Source organism: Centrocercus urophasianus, unplaced genomic scaffold, assembly GCF_019232065.1.
Source record: "Centrocercus urophasianus isolate 14NV4802_14NV808 unplaced genomic scaffold, USGS_Curo_1.0 seq_18, whole genome shotgun sequence".
In the NCBI taxonomy this organism is placed as follows: domain Eukaryota; kingdom Metazoa; phylum Chordata; class Aves; order Galliformes; family Phasianidae; genus Centrocercus; species Centrocercus urophasianus.
The window spans coordinates 17,936,805-17,958,062 of NW_024884733.1; the positions used below are offsets into that span (position 1 = coordinate 17,936,805).

The following is a 21,258-nucleotide window of genomic DNA, read 5'->3' on the forward strand; positions in this document are numbered from 1 at the left end:
ACCTGGACTTGCTGTTATCTGTAGAAATAGAGCTGTCATCTGAGCTGATGCAAGTTGAATTTAGCCCATGAGTTTCATTTAAACTTTCTCACTTTAACTGAATGTGGTCTAAGTGTGGTTGACATTTTCACATCTGTTTGAATGGTGTTTAAAGCAACGTTGTTGGCTCTCTGTGATGACAATTTTTCCTAAAAGCCAAGTCAGAGCTGCAGTCCCAAGGTAGAATTTGAGACATTGCACCGTTGGTTGGAGGGCCTTTGCTATCTAAATGTGAAGTCTTGACTAATCTATGTCAGTTTTCGTACAAGTAGGACTGTTGGTTCTTGCATCTCAGAATACTTCTAGGAAATTAAATCATGCATAAATTATCAAGAAAAGCTATATCATAAATTGCTGAATAGGATTTAAAATTACCTGAAAAAAACATGAACTGCAATCCCTAAGGCTGCGCTACAATATTGATTGAGGAATATCATCTTAGGAACATTTCATTGTAAAAAGTTCCTTTAGAAATAATTGCTCATAAAGCTTATTTGCATTGCTATCAAAATCATAAAAATAGGCTTCGTCTAAATCAGCAAACTATGTATGTAACCGTGATTCTCAGGTGTAGCAATGGGATCAACCTTGTCAATTTGTTAAAGCAGTTTTTCTGGAAAAACATGCATTGACTTTAAGTTGAATGTCATCTTTTTATTTTAGCAGTTTTATAGAAAACACTAATAAACAAGTGTGCTTGTAGGTACAGGCCAAGATCTTGTCAATCAGCCTTACATATGTGCTGCTTTGCTGCTTGAATATTGCTAGGTTGCTGTGCATGTGATGCAATATTAAGAGACATATTAATAGAGTTGTGACTCTTGCTTTTCTCTGGTTGAATTTCTAGCTCGTCTGTTCAATTACTGCTGGACTACTCCATTATTTCCTTCTAGCTGCATTTGCATGGATGTGCATTGAAGGCATTCACCTCTACCTTATAGTTGTGGGAGTCATCTATAACAAGGGTTTCTTGCACAAGAATTTCTATGTCTTTGGCTATGTAAGTCCAGCTGTGGTAGTTGGCATCTCTGCTGCACTCGGATACAAGTACTACGGCACCACAGAAGTGTAAGTTGCTGGTTTTGTATTCAAATCAACATACATGAGAATGCAATAGTCACAAAAGCCTCACACAATTCAAGATGTTTTGTGCTGTTTACTTTTCAGATGTTGGCTCAGCACAAAGAATAACTTTATATGGAGTTTTATAGGACCAGCATGCCTAATAATTCTTGTAAGTATAATTTTCATTTTTATTGTAGTACATAAAACTGATAATAAAAGGTGTTTAATAATCACCCACCCATTGCCAGCATAGCTGTGAGTGCTAATTATAGGGCAGAATTGGCTAATTTAGATCCTTTTATAGTGTCTCTAAATTATTTATATGCTGTACATCTAAATAGCCTGAAAAATGAATGTTGGACAGAAAAAAAAAAGCTCACTGTAAGATCAGAGCTTCTTTTTTTCTCACTCACTTTCTTCCTTTCAACCCAATGGCTTGAGAAAAGCATTTCTAGTTTGTAAGAAGTAGTATCTTTGTATGTCATTGGCATCTCAGCATGGCTCGGCAGGAGGTATACACATACACCATCCTGGCAGACAGATAATCTGGTTTTTCAAATGTTGTGTGACTTAATCTCTTATCAGTGATCGGTCATCTTTGTAAGATTAGACTGTCATCTTTATGGTTTTATCACTCGCGTGTACCCTGTCATCATCAAAGCTATTTTAAACTAAATTGCGACGTCAGAGAAAAGAACCCGCTATTTCACATGGGCAGACAAGTCAAGTATTGATAGCCCTATTTCAGCTGTGAAGAGGGCCTTTTTAATTCTTATTGGAAGTGGTTTCAAACCTGCAAATTTGTCAGGTATTATATGTTCCATTCTGAATCAAAACATTTTTGGTGCCTCAAGAGCATTTCTAAGTGCTATAAAGTTTAACAAACCATTCCAACTGTAATGGGGCATTATTGTGTATGACTGTGTAGACAGTGATTGGGCAATAGCTGGAGCTAACAGAAAGAGAAGGTGCAGTGGTAAGGCCTTGTGACATCTATGGTCATGTCAGTAATATCCCTTCCTTGCTATTTAAGCTGATGGTGATAAATGTGAGGATATGTGAAAGGAAGTGGCAGGGCCTAACACACACAAGATTATAGTAAAAAGAATTTTATTTCAATGCATTAGCCATTTCAAAGCTGAATAAAGTGTTAAATATAACTCTGGCCCAGTTCCATCTCAAGTTCCTGTTGCAGACTGGGCAGGCTGGGAAAAACGTGTCAGAGACAACCCCAGGTAACACTCCCCACCACACCCAATGAGCATGGAGAGGCATGGTGCCACAGCTCCCTCTGTTCCATGACCCTGACTTCAGATGATATTGACAGGTTAATGCCGTAAAAGAAAATCATGGGGTGAAAGATCACTTTACTGGAAAATCCTACAGTTCTTAGGTTTGAGTTGGCAACTTCCTTTGTCCTCTTTGGACCTTATCTCTTTCTTCCAGGAAGGCAGCTTGCAGAGCTGAGATTTTTTCTTGCTACTTTCCTTCCTATACTCTCACCTGCCTTCAGGTGAAGATTTATGGGCAGTGACATATAACTGTGCTGCCAGTATAGGAAAGGTATGTTATCAAAATATGGTAAAAAAAACAGAACAAATGTAAAAACAGAACAAATGTAATCTAAAAAACAGAACAAATGTATGCATCTACAACTTTGCTTTCATCTCCAGCTGACCTGTGCCTGACGCAAGACATTAGGCACACAGACAGAGACAGCAGGTCAGCGGTGCTTTCAATACGAGCTGGCCGCAGAGGCACATCCTGAAAGCTGGGTTTTTGCCTTTGCTTGAACTTTCCACATCTTGCAGCAGGCAACATCCATGAAATAAAAGACAAATGGGAGGTGATAAAGTTGACCCTCTCCATGAAGAATATGGAAAACCTTGTGCAAAAAGGCATTAACTTAAGGAGATGAAGTGGGGGTAAAATGTGTGTTTCATAGGTCACTTGCTTACTGCATTAAATCTGTTTCCATTGCCCATTCTCTCCTGAGTGCACTGCATGGGCACTGTGACAAAGTCTAAACACTTCCCAAGGTAGCAGCAATCAGGAAATTCTTGTAATTAAAGATGCCTATCTCTTTTCAAGATATCCACTTTCCCCTGAGCTAATTAAAGAAAAAAAAAAAAAAAAAAAAAAAAAAAAGAAAAGTTAATATAATTCTTGGTTCTGGAATAACCAGATAGATCACCATAAATTATATAGAAAGTTACAAACTCTAGCAGCTTCAAGCACTCCTTTGATTCTGAGATTCATCTACTAATGAAATGATTCTGTGAATTTTCCAAGGTAACTTAGAGAGTTTCAATACAAAAACTCTGGAGAGTTGCTCATCGCAAATCTGATTCTTGCACAAAAAAATAAATCTTATTGTCAGCACAAAAGCCCACACACCCAAATGGTGCACTCTGTTTCTGTGAATTCTGTGAACCTCAGGAAATTTGTGGTTTGAATTATACTGTAATATACCTTTGAGACAGCATGTAAATGATGAAGAATAGAACTAATTCTGAACCAGTGGGTTTTCTGTCTCTAGGCACATTTTTTCAAATGCATCCTTGGGCTTTAAATCTGCAGTAATAATACAGAAGCATAAGGAGCTCAAGTGTTTATCAGAAGTATAAACTAAGTTCTCCTCTTATTGCCTAAGCAGTAGCACTATTTCTGAAGGTGTTTGCTTATTAATATTATGATTCTATTAGAATTCTTAAGTGTAAAGCAATTGCCTTATTGATCCCACCTAAAAATTATTATTATTATTATTATTAGATTGGTGACTGTACATGAAAAGGAGTGGGTCAGAAGCTGTTTAGATGGAGTTAGCAAAGAAAGGGCATTTAAAACCTTTGTAAATCAAGCTGCAAGCTAAAGATAATTTCCACAACATATTTCTTTCTCTAATACTTGTAATCTTTAGAACCACAACCATTTTAGCTAAAACTATGCAGTAGATTAGATCAAAGCATACAAGTGTGGAGAAATTATTTATAACAAGTATTTAAACTTTTTAATAGAAAAGTGAATTTATCACAAGCTTTAAGGGACAAACACTCCCACAAACTACAATCTGTGCCTGATTGAGGAACTTATATTACAAATATAAGTTCCAGAAATAAAAGGTAGGAAAATGAAAAAAAGAAAATCCCTAGAACATTTTCTTTTCTTTTGTAATACATTCTTACAATAATAATCTCCCTGTAATAGAAGTGTATAGAATGGAAATGACCATTTTTCTGCAGGGTAATGCAGCTGCCATTTTAATGACTGTGTAATGTTAGCCGAGAACAGACTCCTTGCTGTTGTATGGGGCCTTCTACAGGGTTTTTCCCACCTCTAACATGACAGAATACTCTGTCTCGAGTGGAAGCAGGCCCATGTAAGGTCTTTCTTCCACATCACTGACACCTGTGAGAACTTCATCTTTCAAACACCACAAACATAGGTTATATTCCTCCACTTATACCTACTGTGAGGAACAGCAACAGAGTAGATGTCCAGCTGGTCATAGAAGTTAGGCTGCTTGGTATTGCTATGAAAAGACCATTAATGCTGTACTTACCAAAAGTCTACAAGCCATTAAAAGCAAAATTTGGAGGTGAATCACAGCAACTATGAGTGTAGCTGCAGAGGATCCTTTTAATATGCCCCTCTACAACAACCTTCTCCCATTAAATCTGTTTAGTTGAACCTTGTGCAGCATGTTTAAGGGGACATGTGCGTATATGATTTGCAACTTTGCAGTATGGCCAGAGATGTTCAGGCTTGACTATTCCACCCATTGTTACTGCCACAATAAATTGGCATACTTCTGTGAGGTACCAGGACTCAGAAGTGTGATGTAACATTAACAGGTGTAATTTGCCATTTAACAGTATATATCTATCAGTATTACTGTTGAGACTACTTCTGTAATGACAAAATACAGACTTGCTTTTCAAGATTGGAAAATTTCCAATATTACACACCATCCAAATAAGCTTGTCTGTGGCTTCTGTCCAAACATCCTAGCACATTGTGCAGTGAAGGGGTAACTCGCGTATGCTTCTCATTGTTTTACTATGCTAATGTATGTTTTCAGGGGCCTTGAAGGTGTCTGGCTCAGCTTCAAGCTCCCATTTCTTGAAACAATTGGTAATTGTAGTGTTTGCAACTACAGAAATGACTTATAAATGGACTCTGCAATTTGCAGAGCATTCTTGTTGACTTGGAGCATACAAAGCAAGAGCAGTTCTTGGGAGAAGCGTCTTCAGAAAAGCCAGATTCTTTTTATTAAGCATTTCTGTATACAATAAATGCAATGAATAATCAACTTTCAAGCAAAAATATTCTAAGAATTGCAGTGATTAATTAATCATACCATTTTGAACTTCTCATGTATAAATGAATGGGTAAATGAATAAAATATACAGATTGCAGTTACAAAATACAAAAATAGTGACATGTGAGTGATGAAAGCAGGCTAACAGTAGAGTAATGCTTTTCATTCAGGAACTGGCTGCATATTCATTAGGGCTAGTCAGTTACTTAAAAAATACATTCACCAGATAATTTATTTGATGAATTTTACTATTATTTGTCAAATAATTTATTCAACAAAAAAGGTAAAATTAATGGAATAGTGCATTCATCAAGTCTTATTGGGCAGTTCTAATGCTTATTCAGTTTGTACAGTTAGGTTGATTCAGGATTTGTGATACTGCTGCGATCAGTGCAGAAAAATTTCGTGGCAAATCCATTACTCTGTTTTTTTCTCAAATACTCACAAACTTCATGTACTTAACACTCTAATCTAGGCCATTCAAACTGAACATCTTTCAAGTAGAGAAGTAAATATTCAAAGGGAAAAGTTGTGCATTTTTCCAGACTTCAATATTGAGCATGATCTGACAGTCCATTGTTCCCACTTAAACAAAAAATATAAAAAGAAAGACCCCCCCCCTCCCCCCCACAAAGCCAATCACTCCACACTAATGTAATTAGGTACACTGTCTCCTTGGGCTTCTTCAAATTATTATTCCCATTCTCAATGAAGAAGGTTGTATTCATTAATCTTGATATATTTTCATATTCTGCAGATTTTTATTGAAAAAGTTGTTTGACCTCTGGCCTTCATCATAACAAATCATACCCAGCATCTCCACATTTTACTGAATATTTATGCTTTCAAAAATTCTATGTAGATTTTATTTTGTTTTCCTACGGGTTGAGACAAATACCTCATTATGTTTGTTAGCTAGATGAGGAAAGTATGCTCTGTACTGTTTAGTGTACACTTTTCAGAAAATAGCCATTTAAAACATTTTTTATATCTACTCTTGTTCCTCAGTCTGCCTTTTTAGTGGAAATAAATTTCCTACTGGGACTAGCAATGGCTTTATTATTCTTTATGAAAAAATAATAGTCCCTTTTCATTAGTCCCTCTGTGGCTTCAGTTAATGTGTCTCCATTGCATTTCTTATGCCACTGTGGATACAGTGGAAATAATTAATTACACAGTGGCATTAGAGACTGAGTCTGCAACTTTTCTTGAAACAGATTATTTCAAACTGCAGCATTGTTCAGCAACCAGCAATACCTGCTGTGCTAAATAATCACTGAGTCTGAAAGTACTGGCCCTGTTCTGTGGACAGGTGAACCTTAATCTTCAAGCCATAGCTTCTATATTGCCATACCAATAGATACAGTTCCTCAGCAAGGCCAGGATCTTCTAGGGAAAGAGGTTCTTTTCTTCTTTCTGTCTGTCCTACAAAGCTATCATCAAAGTCCATGTTCTGAAGCCCCTTGAAATACCCAAAGGAAGGGGGCCATGGTCATTTAGTCCACAAAATTAACATTATTTTTTCTTATGTCGTTACACAGAAACAAAACCAACCTGCTATTCTAATGTATCCATGTATCCAGCTTCTGTGCTTTCAGTGATTATGCTGTCTTGATATAAGCACAATTACCATCAACATATATACTTACCCTAAATTGTTATTGATTGGACTCAAAAGGTTTGCTTTTGAAAGTTAACACAGGCTGATGGTGCCTTCTGTACTTTCTTAATAATTACATACTGACTATACATACTTTGCATATTTTGTCACTCAAAGTGCATTTTCTTTCACTCTCCTACTGCCCTTTGATTCATCACTTGCAGCCATATAGAAAAAAAATTCATATTACAGTAGCAATTGCATGTGACTATTCTCCTTGGATGAGATGTGGTCATTGAGCTTTTTGTGACTACATCCACACGCAACAGAATCATATTTCCATCTAAAGGCAAAAGGCCAAATCCTTTATAGGGTCTGCTGGGATGCAGAATGTACCAGATGGCTTTCTGCCCACTATTTTTACTTCCAAAATGGCAAATGTGTTCAGACTCAACGTCTTGGCCATAATATTGATGCTGCTTCCATCCTGGTAGTTTTTCCACTCACTGAAGTTATTAGTGCTAAAACATAATATACAATTATTTCACAACCTATTAACTAGTGGAAAAATATTTCTCTGGTGCATAGGGCTCCATGTACAGCGCAAGACAGGTTTACATTTATGCGGGAAAACCACAAGAGAGGTCTACGTAAGTCTGAATCTTTGATGTACCTGGAGTGAATGCGTCAAACAGCCTGACTTATGTCATTAACAGCTTCCAAGAAAAAATCCATCTTTTTGGAGCTTCTTGGAAAAGGAGAAAGTGTACCTAATAATTAATTTTACTGGGAGCAAGATAGAAACTTATCCTTCTAGTTGGGCTAGGGTTTATGGCTAAGGTCAGCCACGGTTCTGTATTGGCTCATCCCTCCTGCCCTGGGCTGCAGAACAGAGGCTAAATAAAAATATTTAGGCCAGTATACATTTAGCTTGTCAATCCAATAAGAAATAATGCTGAACCCAGAAGAATGTGAGAAGCTGTTTAATCTGATAAAAAATATAAGCCTCCCTTCTATTTCTTATTTATTTAGTTAGAGCTTCCTATAACTGTTCTAAAAGCATAAAGAAAACTACTTAGTTATTAAATCGAGTCTAAATCTACAACTGGAGATATGCAAAAGAACAACTCTCAAATATTCATGTATTCATATATAAAGAGCAAGTCTATGTGAAAATTATGTATTTCCTGAGACAAGGTCTGAAATAAACTAATTTAGCTGTGTTTTCACTTTTAAACAAGTGAAAGTATTAAAATCTTAGAATCATAAAATTCTAATCCCTCATTGTTGAAAATATTTCCCCAAAATACAGCCTAGAGTGGTTTTTTAATGTTTTTGTTATATTTTCTATTTCTAAATAAGACTGCTGTTGTATACCTAAAGCGTTCACGGAGGTATATTAACGGGAGACATGATAATGAGATAAATCAGTCAGGAGACAAATCCAGACTGTTTGACTGCCAGCTTGTGTCCAATTTTATGCAATTAATATGGCATACATTTTCATTTTGAAGCTTAAACTGTTGTATCATTAATAGCTTAATTTTGTTCTCCTCTGTCTGAAATAACGATGACCCATTGAATGTTGTCATTTTACCCAGACATTAGCCAGCCAGACAGACAGAAATGTATTGCTCTCTCTGGCAGAATTCAGACCATCACAAGCTCATTAATTCAAACACTCATAATGAGGGTCATTGTAAAGACTGATACAGATACAGCTGCTCTGAACTTCAGACATTTTTTGAAAGAGCCAAATTCAATATGATATATGTAAAAAATTCAAGTATATGCCTAAGAGAGCAGCAGGAGAAATTTTCTCATTCTTTTTTGTGAGATCTGACATCAGCATATAGATGGTTTCATCAATTATTGAGACAGGGACTAAGAAAGGAAAAGGGAATGATTTGGGGGCTTCATTTTTGAAGTTTGAATGTAAAGTACTCAGACTGAATCAGAGCTAGTATGTCTGAATCTTTAGAATTAGCCTCTTCTTTCTTGTACTAGCTCTTCTTTGTATCACTAGAAAACTTTAAAGAGCAGGTGTTTAAAGTGTTTTAATAACTTTTGAAAGGCTGGAGTGTATCTTTTACACAAGAATATTGTACACGAAATAACCAATTCCTTCTTCATTCTATAAATATCTGTGTATTGGAAAGACTCTCAAAACCTTAGTCTTGGATTAAACAATTACTCTTCTGTTAAAATAGTAATTGTCTTTAGATAGTCCTGGATGCAGAACTGTGGGATGAGGGAGATCCAGGTCTTCCTGTTCCAGTGAATGTTTAATTATATATATGGCATGGAACAGCGCCAGCAGGGCTAATGGAGCGATAGTGGTGAATAGCTGGTATGCAGGTTGGAGGAACTAAGGGTCATATTATAGTCTGAATAGTAAGTACAACAGAAAATTGTGCCCATGTCTTCTACGTCCTAGATAAATGCTCTATCCACAGGGATTTTTCGTTGTCCAGAAATGAATGTCCTTTCTGGTTTTAATCAGACGAACAATGCTGGTCAGTAAGTTTACTGTTGAAAGTATAATCTAAATTAGTAAATATCTTAGTGCTGATGAACTGAATTTTTTTTTCAACAAAAAACTGTTGGAGAAAACGTTCTTGAATGCTTATTGTCCCAGTCTTTTATTTTGCAAGTTGTTCAGGTATGAACTGAGCTACTGCCATTAAAGCACCACTCCCCTCTGAGCATTCAAGAGCTCTTTTGTCTTGCTTAAAAAAAGGAGGGAGGAAGGAAAGGAAAAAAGATTTCTCAGTTGCAAAACTTGACAGCTGTCAGCTACCTTGATGGGGCAAAATGATGATATATCACTTCACTCAGTATCTTACCATTTAATTGTAATTAATTATGAAAGAAACTACAACTCTTCAACATGAGTGCAAATATTTTTATTTGCAGGCAGATGTTTTGCATGCTTTATTAAATTTTGTATATTTCATACCATTCAGTGCTCAGCTAAAAATAACTATCAATCTGTACTTACAAAGAGAGTGTTTCATGCAGTGTGAAGCACTAACATCATATTTATTTGAGGATAGAACATTATGTTACTTTTCCAGTATGTAAAATATGTACATTTAGCAGAGGAATTAAGGACCTATTTTAAATATAGCAGTTGCTAAGCAATGTGCTAATAACAGAGCTCCAACAGCTTGGAATATTTAGCATTTTAGGACTATTGTGTTCATTTTTATATTATTACTTAGTTTGGAAAATACAGTAATCAACAGGAAAGTTTGTAATTTGCTTAAGCAATAGACAAAATTGTTTCTCAGTGCTCTTCTGGATTCTTATCTTAATAATATTTACTAGATACTTTTTTATGTTTGATATGTATACAACACTATTATTTTCTTCTGCAAACTGTGTATGGGTAAAACATTACTTTGGTCATCCCAGAACTGCTAAGAGTGAAAGTCGAAGCAACAGCATCTTGCTCTGCCCATGCCCACTGTTGAGCAGTTTTCCTTCACTACAGAAGCATCGGCAGAGGGAAGAAGGCATCAGCAAAGAGATTTACAGAGCTATCCTAGTTCTGGACAGAGGTAGACTAACACCATACAGAGTGGTGCCTATGAATCTCTTAAGATGCCCCTTTCTATAAATTGTAGAGGAAAGGTCTTGACAACACTGGAAGCAGCAGGAGTTTTGCCATCTAACAGTTCTACCATTGGTATAATGAGGCCAGAAGTCACTCCAAAGTCCTAAATTTTCTTGACTCTTCACACAGATAACTTTCTAAGAACAGATTCTCTGAGTATTTACCATCCTCCCTTTAAACATAGTTGTGCGTGTACAACAAAACATACCTTGTGCAGCTCTGTGGCTCCCTGGGAATCTTCCTGGGTAAAATAGATATGCAAACGTAGTTGCCCATATCTACAAAATCCTTCATGAGACCCTAAGACTTTTGTCTATTCAATATCTATTACACATAAACGTATTTTAAGTTTACTACCACTTGCTTATAAATATACCGCAACATTTCTAGAATTTAAGCTAAAAGCACTTTTAATACAAATATCTTTAAGGAGAGTTGATTCCCTGAAGATTCTTAGAATGGAAGCTGCTTCTGCATAAGCACTTGTATTTGATTAACCACTTAGCAAAAAGGAATAGATTAATTATTAAAATGAGTCCTGTAGTGCACCTGAGCACTCAGTGAGTGCTGACTCCCACCAACATTGCAGGGGGGAGGGCTGAGGATGCTCAGCATCCCGCAGGATGGGGCTGCAATAAGAAAGCTAGAGACTTGTGGTACAATAACTCTGCTGTTTACCCAACAGCATAGAATTGTAGAATTTAAACAGCAGTTTGAGGTGGTTTGTTAAAAAATGAAATAGTTCAGTACTGGGCTTGGAATCGCTGCAGTTCCCTTTTCGCCTATTAGCCTTGCCCAGCGGCCCATCTCAGGACATGCAGCAGTTTCTCTGACTGCTCAGCCATGTAATAACACTGAAACAAAGGCACAAGGACTTGCCTTGTCACGCTGTAAAATCGTTATTCACTTGATAAAACTGCAGTAGTGCCACTGTACTTCACGCCTTGGGCTTGCCCAGTGCTGCTGAGTGGCCGTACTCATTACCCAGTAACTTCCCTCCTGGAGCAGACGTGCAGCAGCCGCAGTCCCCAGGCTGGCCCTGGCCAGGCCTGCGCATCGCCTGCCCCAGCTCAGTGTCACAGCTGCCTGCACACGGTGCTCTGTTCTGCTTTGCTGCTTCTGTGCTTTGCTGTTCTGTTTCCATTCACCTTGCCTGTCACCTCCAGGCAGCTTTAATTATAACATCTTATAAAGCTTAGCCAACAAGAGCTGAAAAGTATGCTTTAATTACAAAAATCTAAAACATGACTGCAACCAAAACACAATATTTAGCAGTAAGTATCTTCTGGAAGTTTTTTTTAGATGTTTCAGTGTCTCTTATCTCCAGTTTATTCCAGCCAGAGTATTAGACATCTACAGCTCTTTGTGCCTATCTATGAGGTCTGCTCCAAAAGTAATGCCTCCTATTTTATTATGTTGGTTCACAATGTCAGAGGTGGATGTTGGTGGCCAGGCAGTACAGGTTGAAGCTTCCCACCAATATTCCATTACATTTTGTTGCCATGTGACAGATGGCAGCAGAGGGGCAGTCTGACAAAATGGTGTCTGAAAAGGGCATGCTTTTGAAGAAAAGATGTGTCATGGAATTTCTCTTTGCAGAAGAAATGGCATGCACTGACATTCACCAATGCTTGCTAAACATTTATGGAGACCAAACAGTGGATGAGAGCACAGTCAGGTGGTGGGTGGTGCATTCTAGCAATGGTAACAGTGATATGAAAGAAAAGCCATGTTCCAGATGGCCACACAGATTTTTACAAGCACAGTATGCAGGTTCTTGTTCACTGCTGGTAGAAATGCACAGCTAATGGTGGTGACTATGCCGAAGTAGTGTTTTGTATCTGAGAACTTGCTCTGTCAAACGGTGTTCTTATGCTGTTTGTATCTATTGTAGTTTCCATGGAAAAAAAATAGAATGCCCTACCTTCAGAGTGACTTTTGTATATTTTAGAAGCCTTTTGTAGCCTACTACCTGCATTTATTCATTTGAATCTCACTTATTGATACAAAGGAAAAATGTCTTAAGTGGTCATATCTTATGCCAGGCAATTTAGGTGTTTCACTTCTCATCACATCTGTTGAAACACATATGGCTCTTTGAGGATATTAGGTATATGAAGGCTATTTCCCCTTTAGTCCTCTGTCCAGCCACTGAATATGAACTTTTTACTCAGCATTTCCCAGAAATAGCTGTGATTACCACTACGCCTATGGTAACAAACATGCAGGGTCTTAGGCAGAAGCATAATGTGTTGTTAGAGTACCAGTTTTCTGCACATTTGAATATTATTAGCATTATTAACATTATCTATGTTTCTCTTGGGTTTATGTATGCTTGTCTGTTATTGATTTCCCTCAAGTGTTGCTGGATTTTCTTCATTGTAGGACAGTTACAACTACCTTACTGTTACATATTTGAGGTCCTCCAAAGGACAAAATGCTGTGCCAGAGTGCTCTAAGTTAGGCTGAAAGAAAGTTCCCTGAAACCTACTTTTTTGAGACACTGAATATTGTACAAAACAGCCTACGCACTTGGCTATGATATTTTTTATTAATGGAGTGCTTCTAAAAGGGCTAAAAACCTACTTAAGGCTTTAATAAATCTTGGGAATGAGCGGGTGTTTCAGAAGTTAAGCTCACTGCCATTACCCTGTAATGTTACCTCCTGAGAGGCTACCTGAGACGTGTCAGTGTGCTGTGCCTGCACTCTGCAGCTGGCTCTGAGAACCGGTGTTAACCTCTCCCTCTCCCCTGACACATCCAGATTATTCCCATCAGAATGAATTGATGAATGAAAAGATCATAGTTAATGGGTATTACCTCAACGCAGAGGGCCAAATCCTATTATCCTGTGCTACAGACAATGTAAATAGTATTTCTGTAAAGGAGCCCCACTGGCATGAAGAGAAATGGAGATTTCTACCACGAGGCCCCACATCTCCCCCTCCACAGTCCCATCCTTGCTCAGCAAAACCTCCCCAGTTCTGCAGCTGTTTTCCATGACCAAAGGATAATGGAGTCTGGCCCACAGAGCTTCATAAAGAGCCTATTAGCAGCAATAGGAAGGCTCTCATTGACATCAGTGATGTTGGTGACGGGCCAGCAGGGAGGAGGCTTGGCTGCGTGGTCGTGCTGACAGCTTCAGAAGAGGTACTGGGGTGCTTTCTCTGTGCTTGTGGTACTTTGATCACTTTTCACCATACCTTTTTTCATATTACTGTAATAAGTACATTAGGTGGGTTACACAGATTACAGTGTGTGTTCTACGTTATTTGGTATATTATTCACCAACAAATATAAGATAAAAAAGTAAGTCTGCATATAATTACCCATAACTGCTGACTGACTTATAATTAACTTTGAAAAATTGCTGGTTTAGGAGATATTACAGATTACAATTTTAAATACAAAGAGCTTCAGAATAGCTCTCATGATCAGTGAAAGTACAAGGTATTCAGGGAAGGATTAATTCCCTAAACTGCTAATCAGCTCTATCTCCTGTCTTATCAAATTGTAAATACATTATACTGTATTAAAGTATGAGCATGCAGCTAATTAAAGCAGAGCCTGAATTTAATATCAGGTACTCCCACCCAACATAACAAAAATGTTCTAAAGGCATACATAACAAGTGCTAACAAATGAAAGCACTTCTTTTAAAAGTGATGCTGTGTTTATGTAGCAGGCTTTTGTTTTCATTTTGGAGTGGGTTTCTGTGTTGTTGTTTTTATTTTTAAGAGAGAGGAGAGTGGTAAACTACACTGTCCTTCTGGAGAAACAAGTTGGGGAAGACATTAATTCTATTTGGTCTGCAGCTGTAAGCTCACAATAACTAACCAAAAGATTACAACCAAGGATTTACAAATATACATCCAGATAAAATTTGGTTCAATTATTAACATTGCAAATAGATTCTGATGTTAAATGCTGCAAACCAAAATAAGTCTTCTTTTAAAAAGCACAAGAACAAACTCATCTACATTGTTAAAGAAAAGCAATAGAAATTTAAATGAATATTCAGTTAAGCCTATCTGAGCAAGCAAAGGTTCAGAACCATGACTGAGCATCATTTACAAAACTACTTCCTTTAGTTGTTTTTTGTTTGTTTGTTTCAAACTGAAATAAAGCAATATGATTATAAGGAAAGCAGAAAATGTACGCGCATGCATGCACACACACACACACACACACACATGCATACACATTGTCCACCAATGAAACAAACATAAAATGGAGGAGAGAATACCCTGCGTGGAACCTTTCAGCAAAGTTCGTTTTTGAAAATTTCTTCACATAAGCCTCAAATATTTTTATGCCACTTAAAACTTTTCACACCCAAAAGAACTCAGAACATACGATGTTATTAATGTGACATTAATGTATTAATATGATATTTATGTAACAAAGATGTGCATTTTGTCAAAATCTACACAGTACTGTATCATAGAAAATCAATAGCAGGAAGCATCTTTAGGATCCTCTCCTCTCTCTCTCCTCTCCTCCCCATTTGCTTAAACATCTCTACTTACAGAAAAAAATCAGACCATGAAATCAGAGATTTACCAGTAAACATTTGCAGACTTTTGATAGGGATAATATTGAGATAAGATAGAGTTACTACCTTGTTTGATCAATCTTTATTATGGGGATCATATTTTTTAATAGACATGGATCAGAAAAGAGTTTCTCCCTCCCTACTCCATCACTGGATTCTCCAAGTTTTATATACGCAGAAACTTTATCTGACTTGTTCCGTTTAAGTGTTTTACTGAAACTTAAAATCACTCCAGTTTGAACTAAAAATTCTTCTCTTTACTCTCCCCAGGTTAATTTGCTGGCTTTTGGAGTGATTATTTATAAAGTATTTCGACACACTGCAATGTTAAAGCCAGAAGTTAGTTGTTATGAAAATATAAGGTAAGTTTGCCATTTAATACTATTTTAAACTTCTGTTTAAACAGAATAAAGCCAAATGTGAAATTAAGGATTCAAAAACAATGATTTAAACTTCTGGAAGATATGTGGAAATACCGAAGTGGTTTTCTTCTATTGTCATATATATCTGGAGGTAAACTTTGCAGTCTTTCCTTCTCCTGACCAATGCAGTAACACTGGACTTTCAGGAGATGTATAAAAACACTACAAGAGGTCCATGTCAATCAAAGGATAAAGGCTAAGGGGAGGGTTAAAGTAGTAATTGTACCTTCTGTAGCCTCTATGCAAGTCAAAACATGCCCAAATTGGGACCAAAATATTTACCTTGAAGTAACAAGGCATACAGAAATCCTGTGATAAGAAAATCAGGCCATTTTTATTAGTAGTAAAAAGTCCACAGTAGGGCATTGTGCTTCTATGGTGTTGAGGAGTGGGGGGTTCCTCTCCAGGATTTTTACTTTGCATGCTGTTATGATTTTTCCATCAACTCACTCTCTTTAAAACTGATTTATAGGAACCTTGAAAACCGTTTGTGCAGGAAAAGCTGAAGTGTACTACAGGGAACATTGAAAACAACTTACTGTTTGTGTTGCTTAGGAACACTCCTGCAGTTTCAATGCACTGCACTAGATTTATAGTTAGGATTTAGCAATTGTTTGATTGATTACTTTCTCTTATTCCTTACTCTTCATAGCTTCATGTGGTGAGCTGGTTTTAATGAAGCTGAAAATTATTCATTTTCCGAGGAACAGTGCTAAAAATGTCTGTTGTTCAAAGGAAGTCCTGCAATGACTAGGCTGAGAATGAATAAGAAAGTAATCAGTGGTTTCATTTCCAAGACAACATGCTACAATTTACTTGTGCCCGTGAGCAGGGCTTTACAGTATGTTGGAAAAAAAAAAATCATAGCCAATCAGTTCCTGTAATTTTAAAGCATCAATACAGTGACCCAGAAAATATTTGAGAGTATAAGTGTTGTAAAAACAAAAATATATTTTTAAAAGGAGAAAGAATGAAAGCAGGAAAGTCTAGGTTTACAACTGGCACCATCTTCTTCAGTGAACCTGAGAGGCAGCCTAAGAACCCTTTGATGTCATGCACATGTACTGACCTAAGAGCATACTGTACATTTTTCTGGGTTATTTTTTGAGGAGGATAAGGGGGAGGAGGAAAAGCGAGAGAATGCTTCATAACAGACATATGTTTTTCCTTGGGGAATTACACTAACAGTAGATTTAAATCAAATCATATGGTGCTGCAGTACACCAGAGAAAACATATCTGAAGATTAAAGAAGCCAGTGTTTTAAGGCCCTCCAGTTTTACTCTTTTGCAGTCAGCAGCGATTGTGTGTGCTTACTTGCGTCACGGTGCTACAGCACACCCTAAAGAGCAGCCCATGCATTTGCACTTCTTAGGCCTCCACAGAAAAAAAAAAAAAATTGCCTAGGTAGCATTCCCTATGCCAAGCAGCAAAGGGATATGCAACATATTTGCGTTTGTCTACATTTCCCTAGGTCCTGTGCCCGAGGTGCTCTTGCTCTCCTGTTCCTCCTTGGGGCTACTTGGATTTTTGGGGTCCTCCACGTCGTCCAGGGCTCCGTGATTACAGCCTATCTGTTTACAATCTTCAATGCATTTCAGGGGATGTTCATCTTCATCTTTCTTTGTGTGCTGTCCAGAAAGGTGAGTGTCCTTATGGGGAGCCACAGGGGCCCTCAGCTGTGCCCAGGACAATGCCTAGACTTGAAGTGGAGCAAAGTCCTAGTGTGGACAGTTTTTCAAAGCAGGAAGAAACCCTTGTTGGGAGTGGGAAGGGAAGAGGGGAAATACTGCTGTTGCCTTCTGGGGAGACAGAACATCTTTGCTCCTATTTTCTTCCTGTTTTAAAAAAAAAAAAACATACAGAAGATCAAAAAATGAACTTGTAAAACTCACCAGTAACCAGATGAAGCAATGCAATGGATGCAGTAAAGCTCAATTCCATTCTTTGCAGTTAGTAACAGGATTCACATTCCCCAAACAGTTTTGAGATTATGCTTTTTTCAGTGTCCTGTCCTACATTTGCAAGCATCCCCACCTTAAAATATCTAATGAAGTGTTTCATACACAATTAGTAAAAACACATAAAAATATATATATAAATTTATCTATTTCATGTTTGGATTCAATATTTTTCTTTCAGATTCAAGAAGAGTATTATAGGTTGTTCAAAAATGTTCCTTGTTGTTTCGGCTGCTTAAGATAAATAGAAGGAAAATCAGCGTGAGCATCTTGGTGGAAAAGGGGAGCAACCTAGATCATGTCATTATGGATATTACAGGAAAAAGTGGTATTGTACAAGCATGAAATGACTGAGTGGGCATATTTCTTAAGTGATTTACTGACTGCTTTTGTACGTATGTGTGCATTCATGCAAAGCATTTATATTATGCTGTATACAAACAGCATACAAAACAAACTGGATTATCACAGAACATATATTAACAAAGACAGAGGAAATAAGAAAATTTTAAAACGAGCTCAGGACTTTTCATGACTTAGGTTTTGTTTCTGATATTGGAAATATCTTCAGCTCTTGGAAGAGAAATATCAAGAACCAGCTAGCACAGCAGATTTTATTAATCACTTGATAGTGGAATCATACTCGCTGTCTTTCTGTAGCAATGAGCTTCTTACATTCAGTTGTGTATGACCATCTGCAGTGAATGGGTTCCATTAAAAAGTCAATAGATAAAGATCTGCTTCAGCACAGACTTTTGAAAACATTTCTTTTAATTTAAAGTAGATTTAAAAAGGAATTTGTTTAATATTATTCTCTTATCGCTCTGAAATATATATCTGTATATTAATCAGTTCTTTATTTTTATAACTTTCAAACAATAGTTTAGATCTGAAGGAACTGAGGTCAGATCTGATGCAAGAATGGTATCAGTATGGGACAGCCATTTCGTAAGTGAAAGGTTATTTTGTGAATACTTTGAAAAGGATCTGGTTCTTGTTTTATTTAATTGCCAAAAAGACTGAGATCTGCTAAACTGGCACTATGATCTGGGAGGCATTGGGAAGGAAATACTTTATGAAGTTTGTCACTTGGTAGGGACATGTGGAATCCAAACCACATAGGATCAAATGGAGGATCAACTGAAAAACAGACTGGTAGAATTCACCTATGCAAAAGAGTACAGATTTAAATTCAAGATCATGTGCTTCCATGAAATTGTAATTACAGCAGTTTTCCCTATTTGTAGCACCCTTGAGTCAACCATTTCTCTTCCTCCAATGCTCCTGAATTTAGAACATTTATCCTGTGTTTATCCTTTAGAGCATACACAGATCTGCTGAAATCAGAGAGAACTTGCTGTGGTGCAAGCTTTGCTGCATCAGGGCATAGAAGTGTTACATCAGCATTTCCAGCTGTGCCATCATACTCATATACATTTTTAAAGTATGCTTTAATTTCATTATTTTAGCACCTAGTTAATGTGAAGCACTGAGGCTCATTCCACGTTGCCTTCTAAGGAAGTGTCTAAGATCTCAGAAGAAGCCATTTATTTTTACCAGTCAGACACTGTAAATATGTAGTTGTTAATAAATCCCGCTGTTGTTTTGTCTGTTAAAATAAAGTACTACTCTGAATTTTATTTATATTAAAGGAATTCTTTTTTTTTTTTTACTAACAGACAGATTTGTTTGGATTTTATCTTTTTTCCATATACACAAGGCTTTCATTGTATGTACAGCAATGATGTGCTTCATTATGTATATTCCATGTCTCTGTCAAAATTTTGGAAACCACAAGAGGAATCTCTTTTTTTCTGGGGAAAAAAAAAAAAAAAAGTATTTCAGATGGTCCTTTGAATGTAAAATATGTGAATAAACTGAAATGCTTAGCTTTCACATTTTAACATATTTCCCTTCATTTAAATAAATACAGTGGAAAAGTTCTCATGGTTATATATTATTTGCCCTGAATTATTTGCTGTATTTCCTTTGCTGCTCTGTATGTTCCCCCAGGTTTACAAAAATGCAAATATTACTCAGCAGTCTTTTTAGAAGGATATCTATTAATGCATCATTTTTTAATCTCTTGCAGAAGTATAACCTATACTAAGACTGGCTGGGCAGAGTAGTATCTCTAACATAATGACTTCAGCATGCTTAGTGCAATTGAAAAATTTTCCTTGGAAAGAAAATATGTCATGAAGTGTTCAGGTTACAATAGTCTTTTTAATGAAATAACATCTTTTATAGGAAAACCATGCACTCCAGTATCTGGGTCAGATCGTCATTGAAACTGGGTTTTCCTTACATGCAACGATGAGATTTATGTTTTAATACAGTACATAAGAGCAGATAAACTTTGTTTAGATTCATCACCTTCAAGCCTGAAGGATATTGTCATTGTCCTCCCTAAAGCATGCAGATATACTGATGAGAAATAAAAGGGTTTATTTGTCACTGCCCTTACTAACATAAACCCCAGCCCAGCAGAAAGGGAGAAGAGGTAACAGACATAAACTGAAAAAAAAAACAAAGATTTCAGCATGACAGCAGAAAAATCTTTTTCAGCATGAAGCTAATTGAGGATTGCAAATGGTTTTCCAGAGAAGTTGCGCAGCTGTGTTAAAATCTTTGGAGTTTTTAGGACTGGATAAAGCCTCTAGCAACCTGATCTCATACCTGACCCTGCTTTGAGCAGGACAGGGGATGAGATGACCTTCTGAGGTCCTTTCCAGCCTGAATTATTTCATGAGTTTAGGATATTAAGTATCAAACTGAAAAAAATAACAGTTGGGCATCAGTTACAGGCAAAGTAAGGAAACCTGTGCTCAAGTCATCCATCAGCTGAACAAGTTGCTTTCCCAAAAATAAATGTGACCTATTTGTCAGATCAACTGGTAACTAGTTGACTGGTTTGATGTATTCAGCATCTTTTCAGACTGCATTCTTTTGAAGGGAATATGACATCTCCAGGTGGGGCCAGCAGGAAAAAAAGACTCAAAACAGTGATTGACAAGACAGATAAAAGTAAAATGTTAAGGTTTCACTCTGAAAGCAAGTGCTTGCTGAAGAGAGAAATTGTTCTCATTAAACCAATCAAAGAGAAATTTGTGTTCAGTGTTGCATTTCATAATGTGCTTCAAAATGTAATAAATAAGGTCAGAATTAAAAATGACTGGTTTATTCTGAAATAATTGTTTCTTCAAACAATAGGACATGTATTTTAAGGAAAAGGCAACTTTTTAGAGTTAATTATCATCACAACCTTTGGGAGTTTCAGTTTGGCAGAGCTGTGCTGATGGCCAGCTGATCTTTACCGGCTGGGATGAAGTAGGTAGGCACTGACTGCCCAAAGTGGCTTCAGACTTTCCTCTGCTCATCAGTTTTCACAGTCCTCAGGACATGGTGATGCTTTGAATTCAGAAATTTGTATGCTTGTGCATCTTTTCAATTAGACATTAAAAGGAATGTCGCACATGGTGCCATTATGCAGACGGAGCAAACATTTGCAGGGCAGGTTCCAGCAGATGCATCTCTTCACACCAATAGTACTACCTTTTACATCTTTGTCATGATATTCCTTTACAGACCAGCTCAGAACCACACTCTTGGCAGGTGTCTGTTAGTCACAAAAGTCCAGTGTTCTTCTTTGAGAACTTCATAGATAAGATTAAAAA

At 37.1% G+C, this 21,258-nt stretch overlaps 1 protein-coding gene across 5 annotated transcripts in view; it reads left to right on the forward strand.

Annotated features, from left to right (window-relative positions):
* Window positions 1–20,756, forward strand: part of ADGRL4 (adhesion G protein-coupled receptor L4) — a 76,719-nt gene extending 55,963 nt beyond the window's left edge. For all 5 annotated transcript variants that reach the window (XM_042819900.1, XM_042819899.1, XM_042819897.1 and 2 more), the window contains 5 exons: window positions 887–1,107; window positions 1,207–1,273; window positions 15,470–15,561; window positions 17,095–17,263; window positions 17,763–20,756. In XM_042819900.1, the coding sequence (XP_042675834.1) occupies window positions 887–1,107; window positions 1,207–1,273; window positions 15,470–15,561; window positions 17,095–17,263; window positions 17,763–17,825 (612 nt within the window). In that variant the 3' untranslated portion in view covers window positions 17,826–20,756. The remainder of the gene's footprint in view (window positions 1–886; window positions 1,108–1,206; window positions 1,274–15,469; window positions 15,562–17,094; window positions 17,264–17,762) is intronic.
* The last annotated feature ends 502 nt before the right edge of the window (window positions 20,757–21,258 follow it).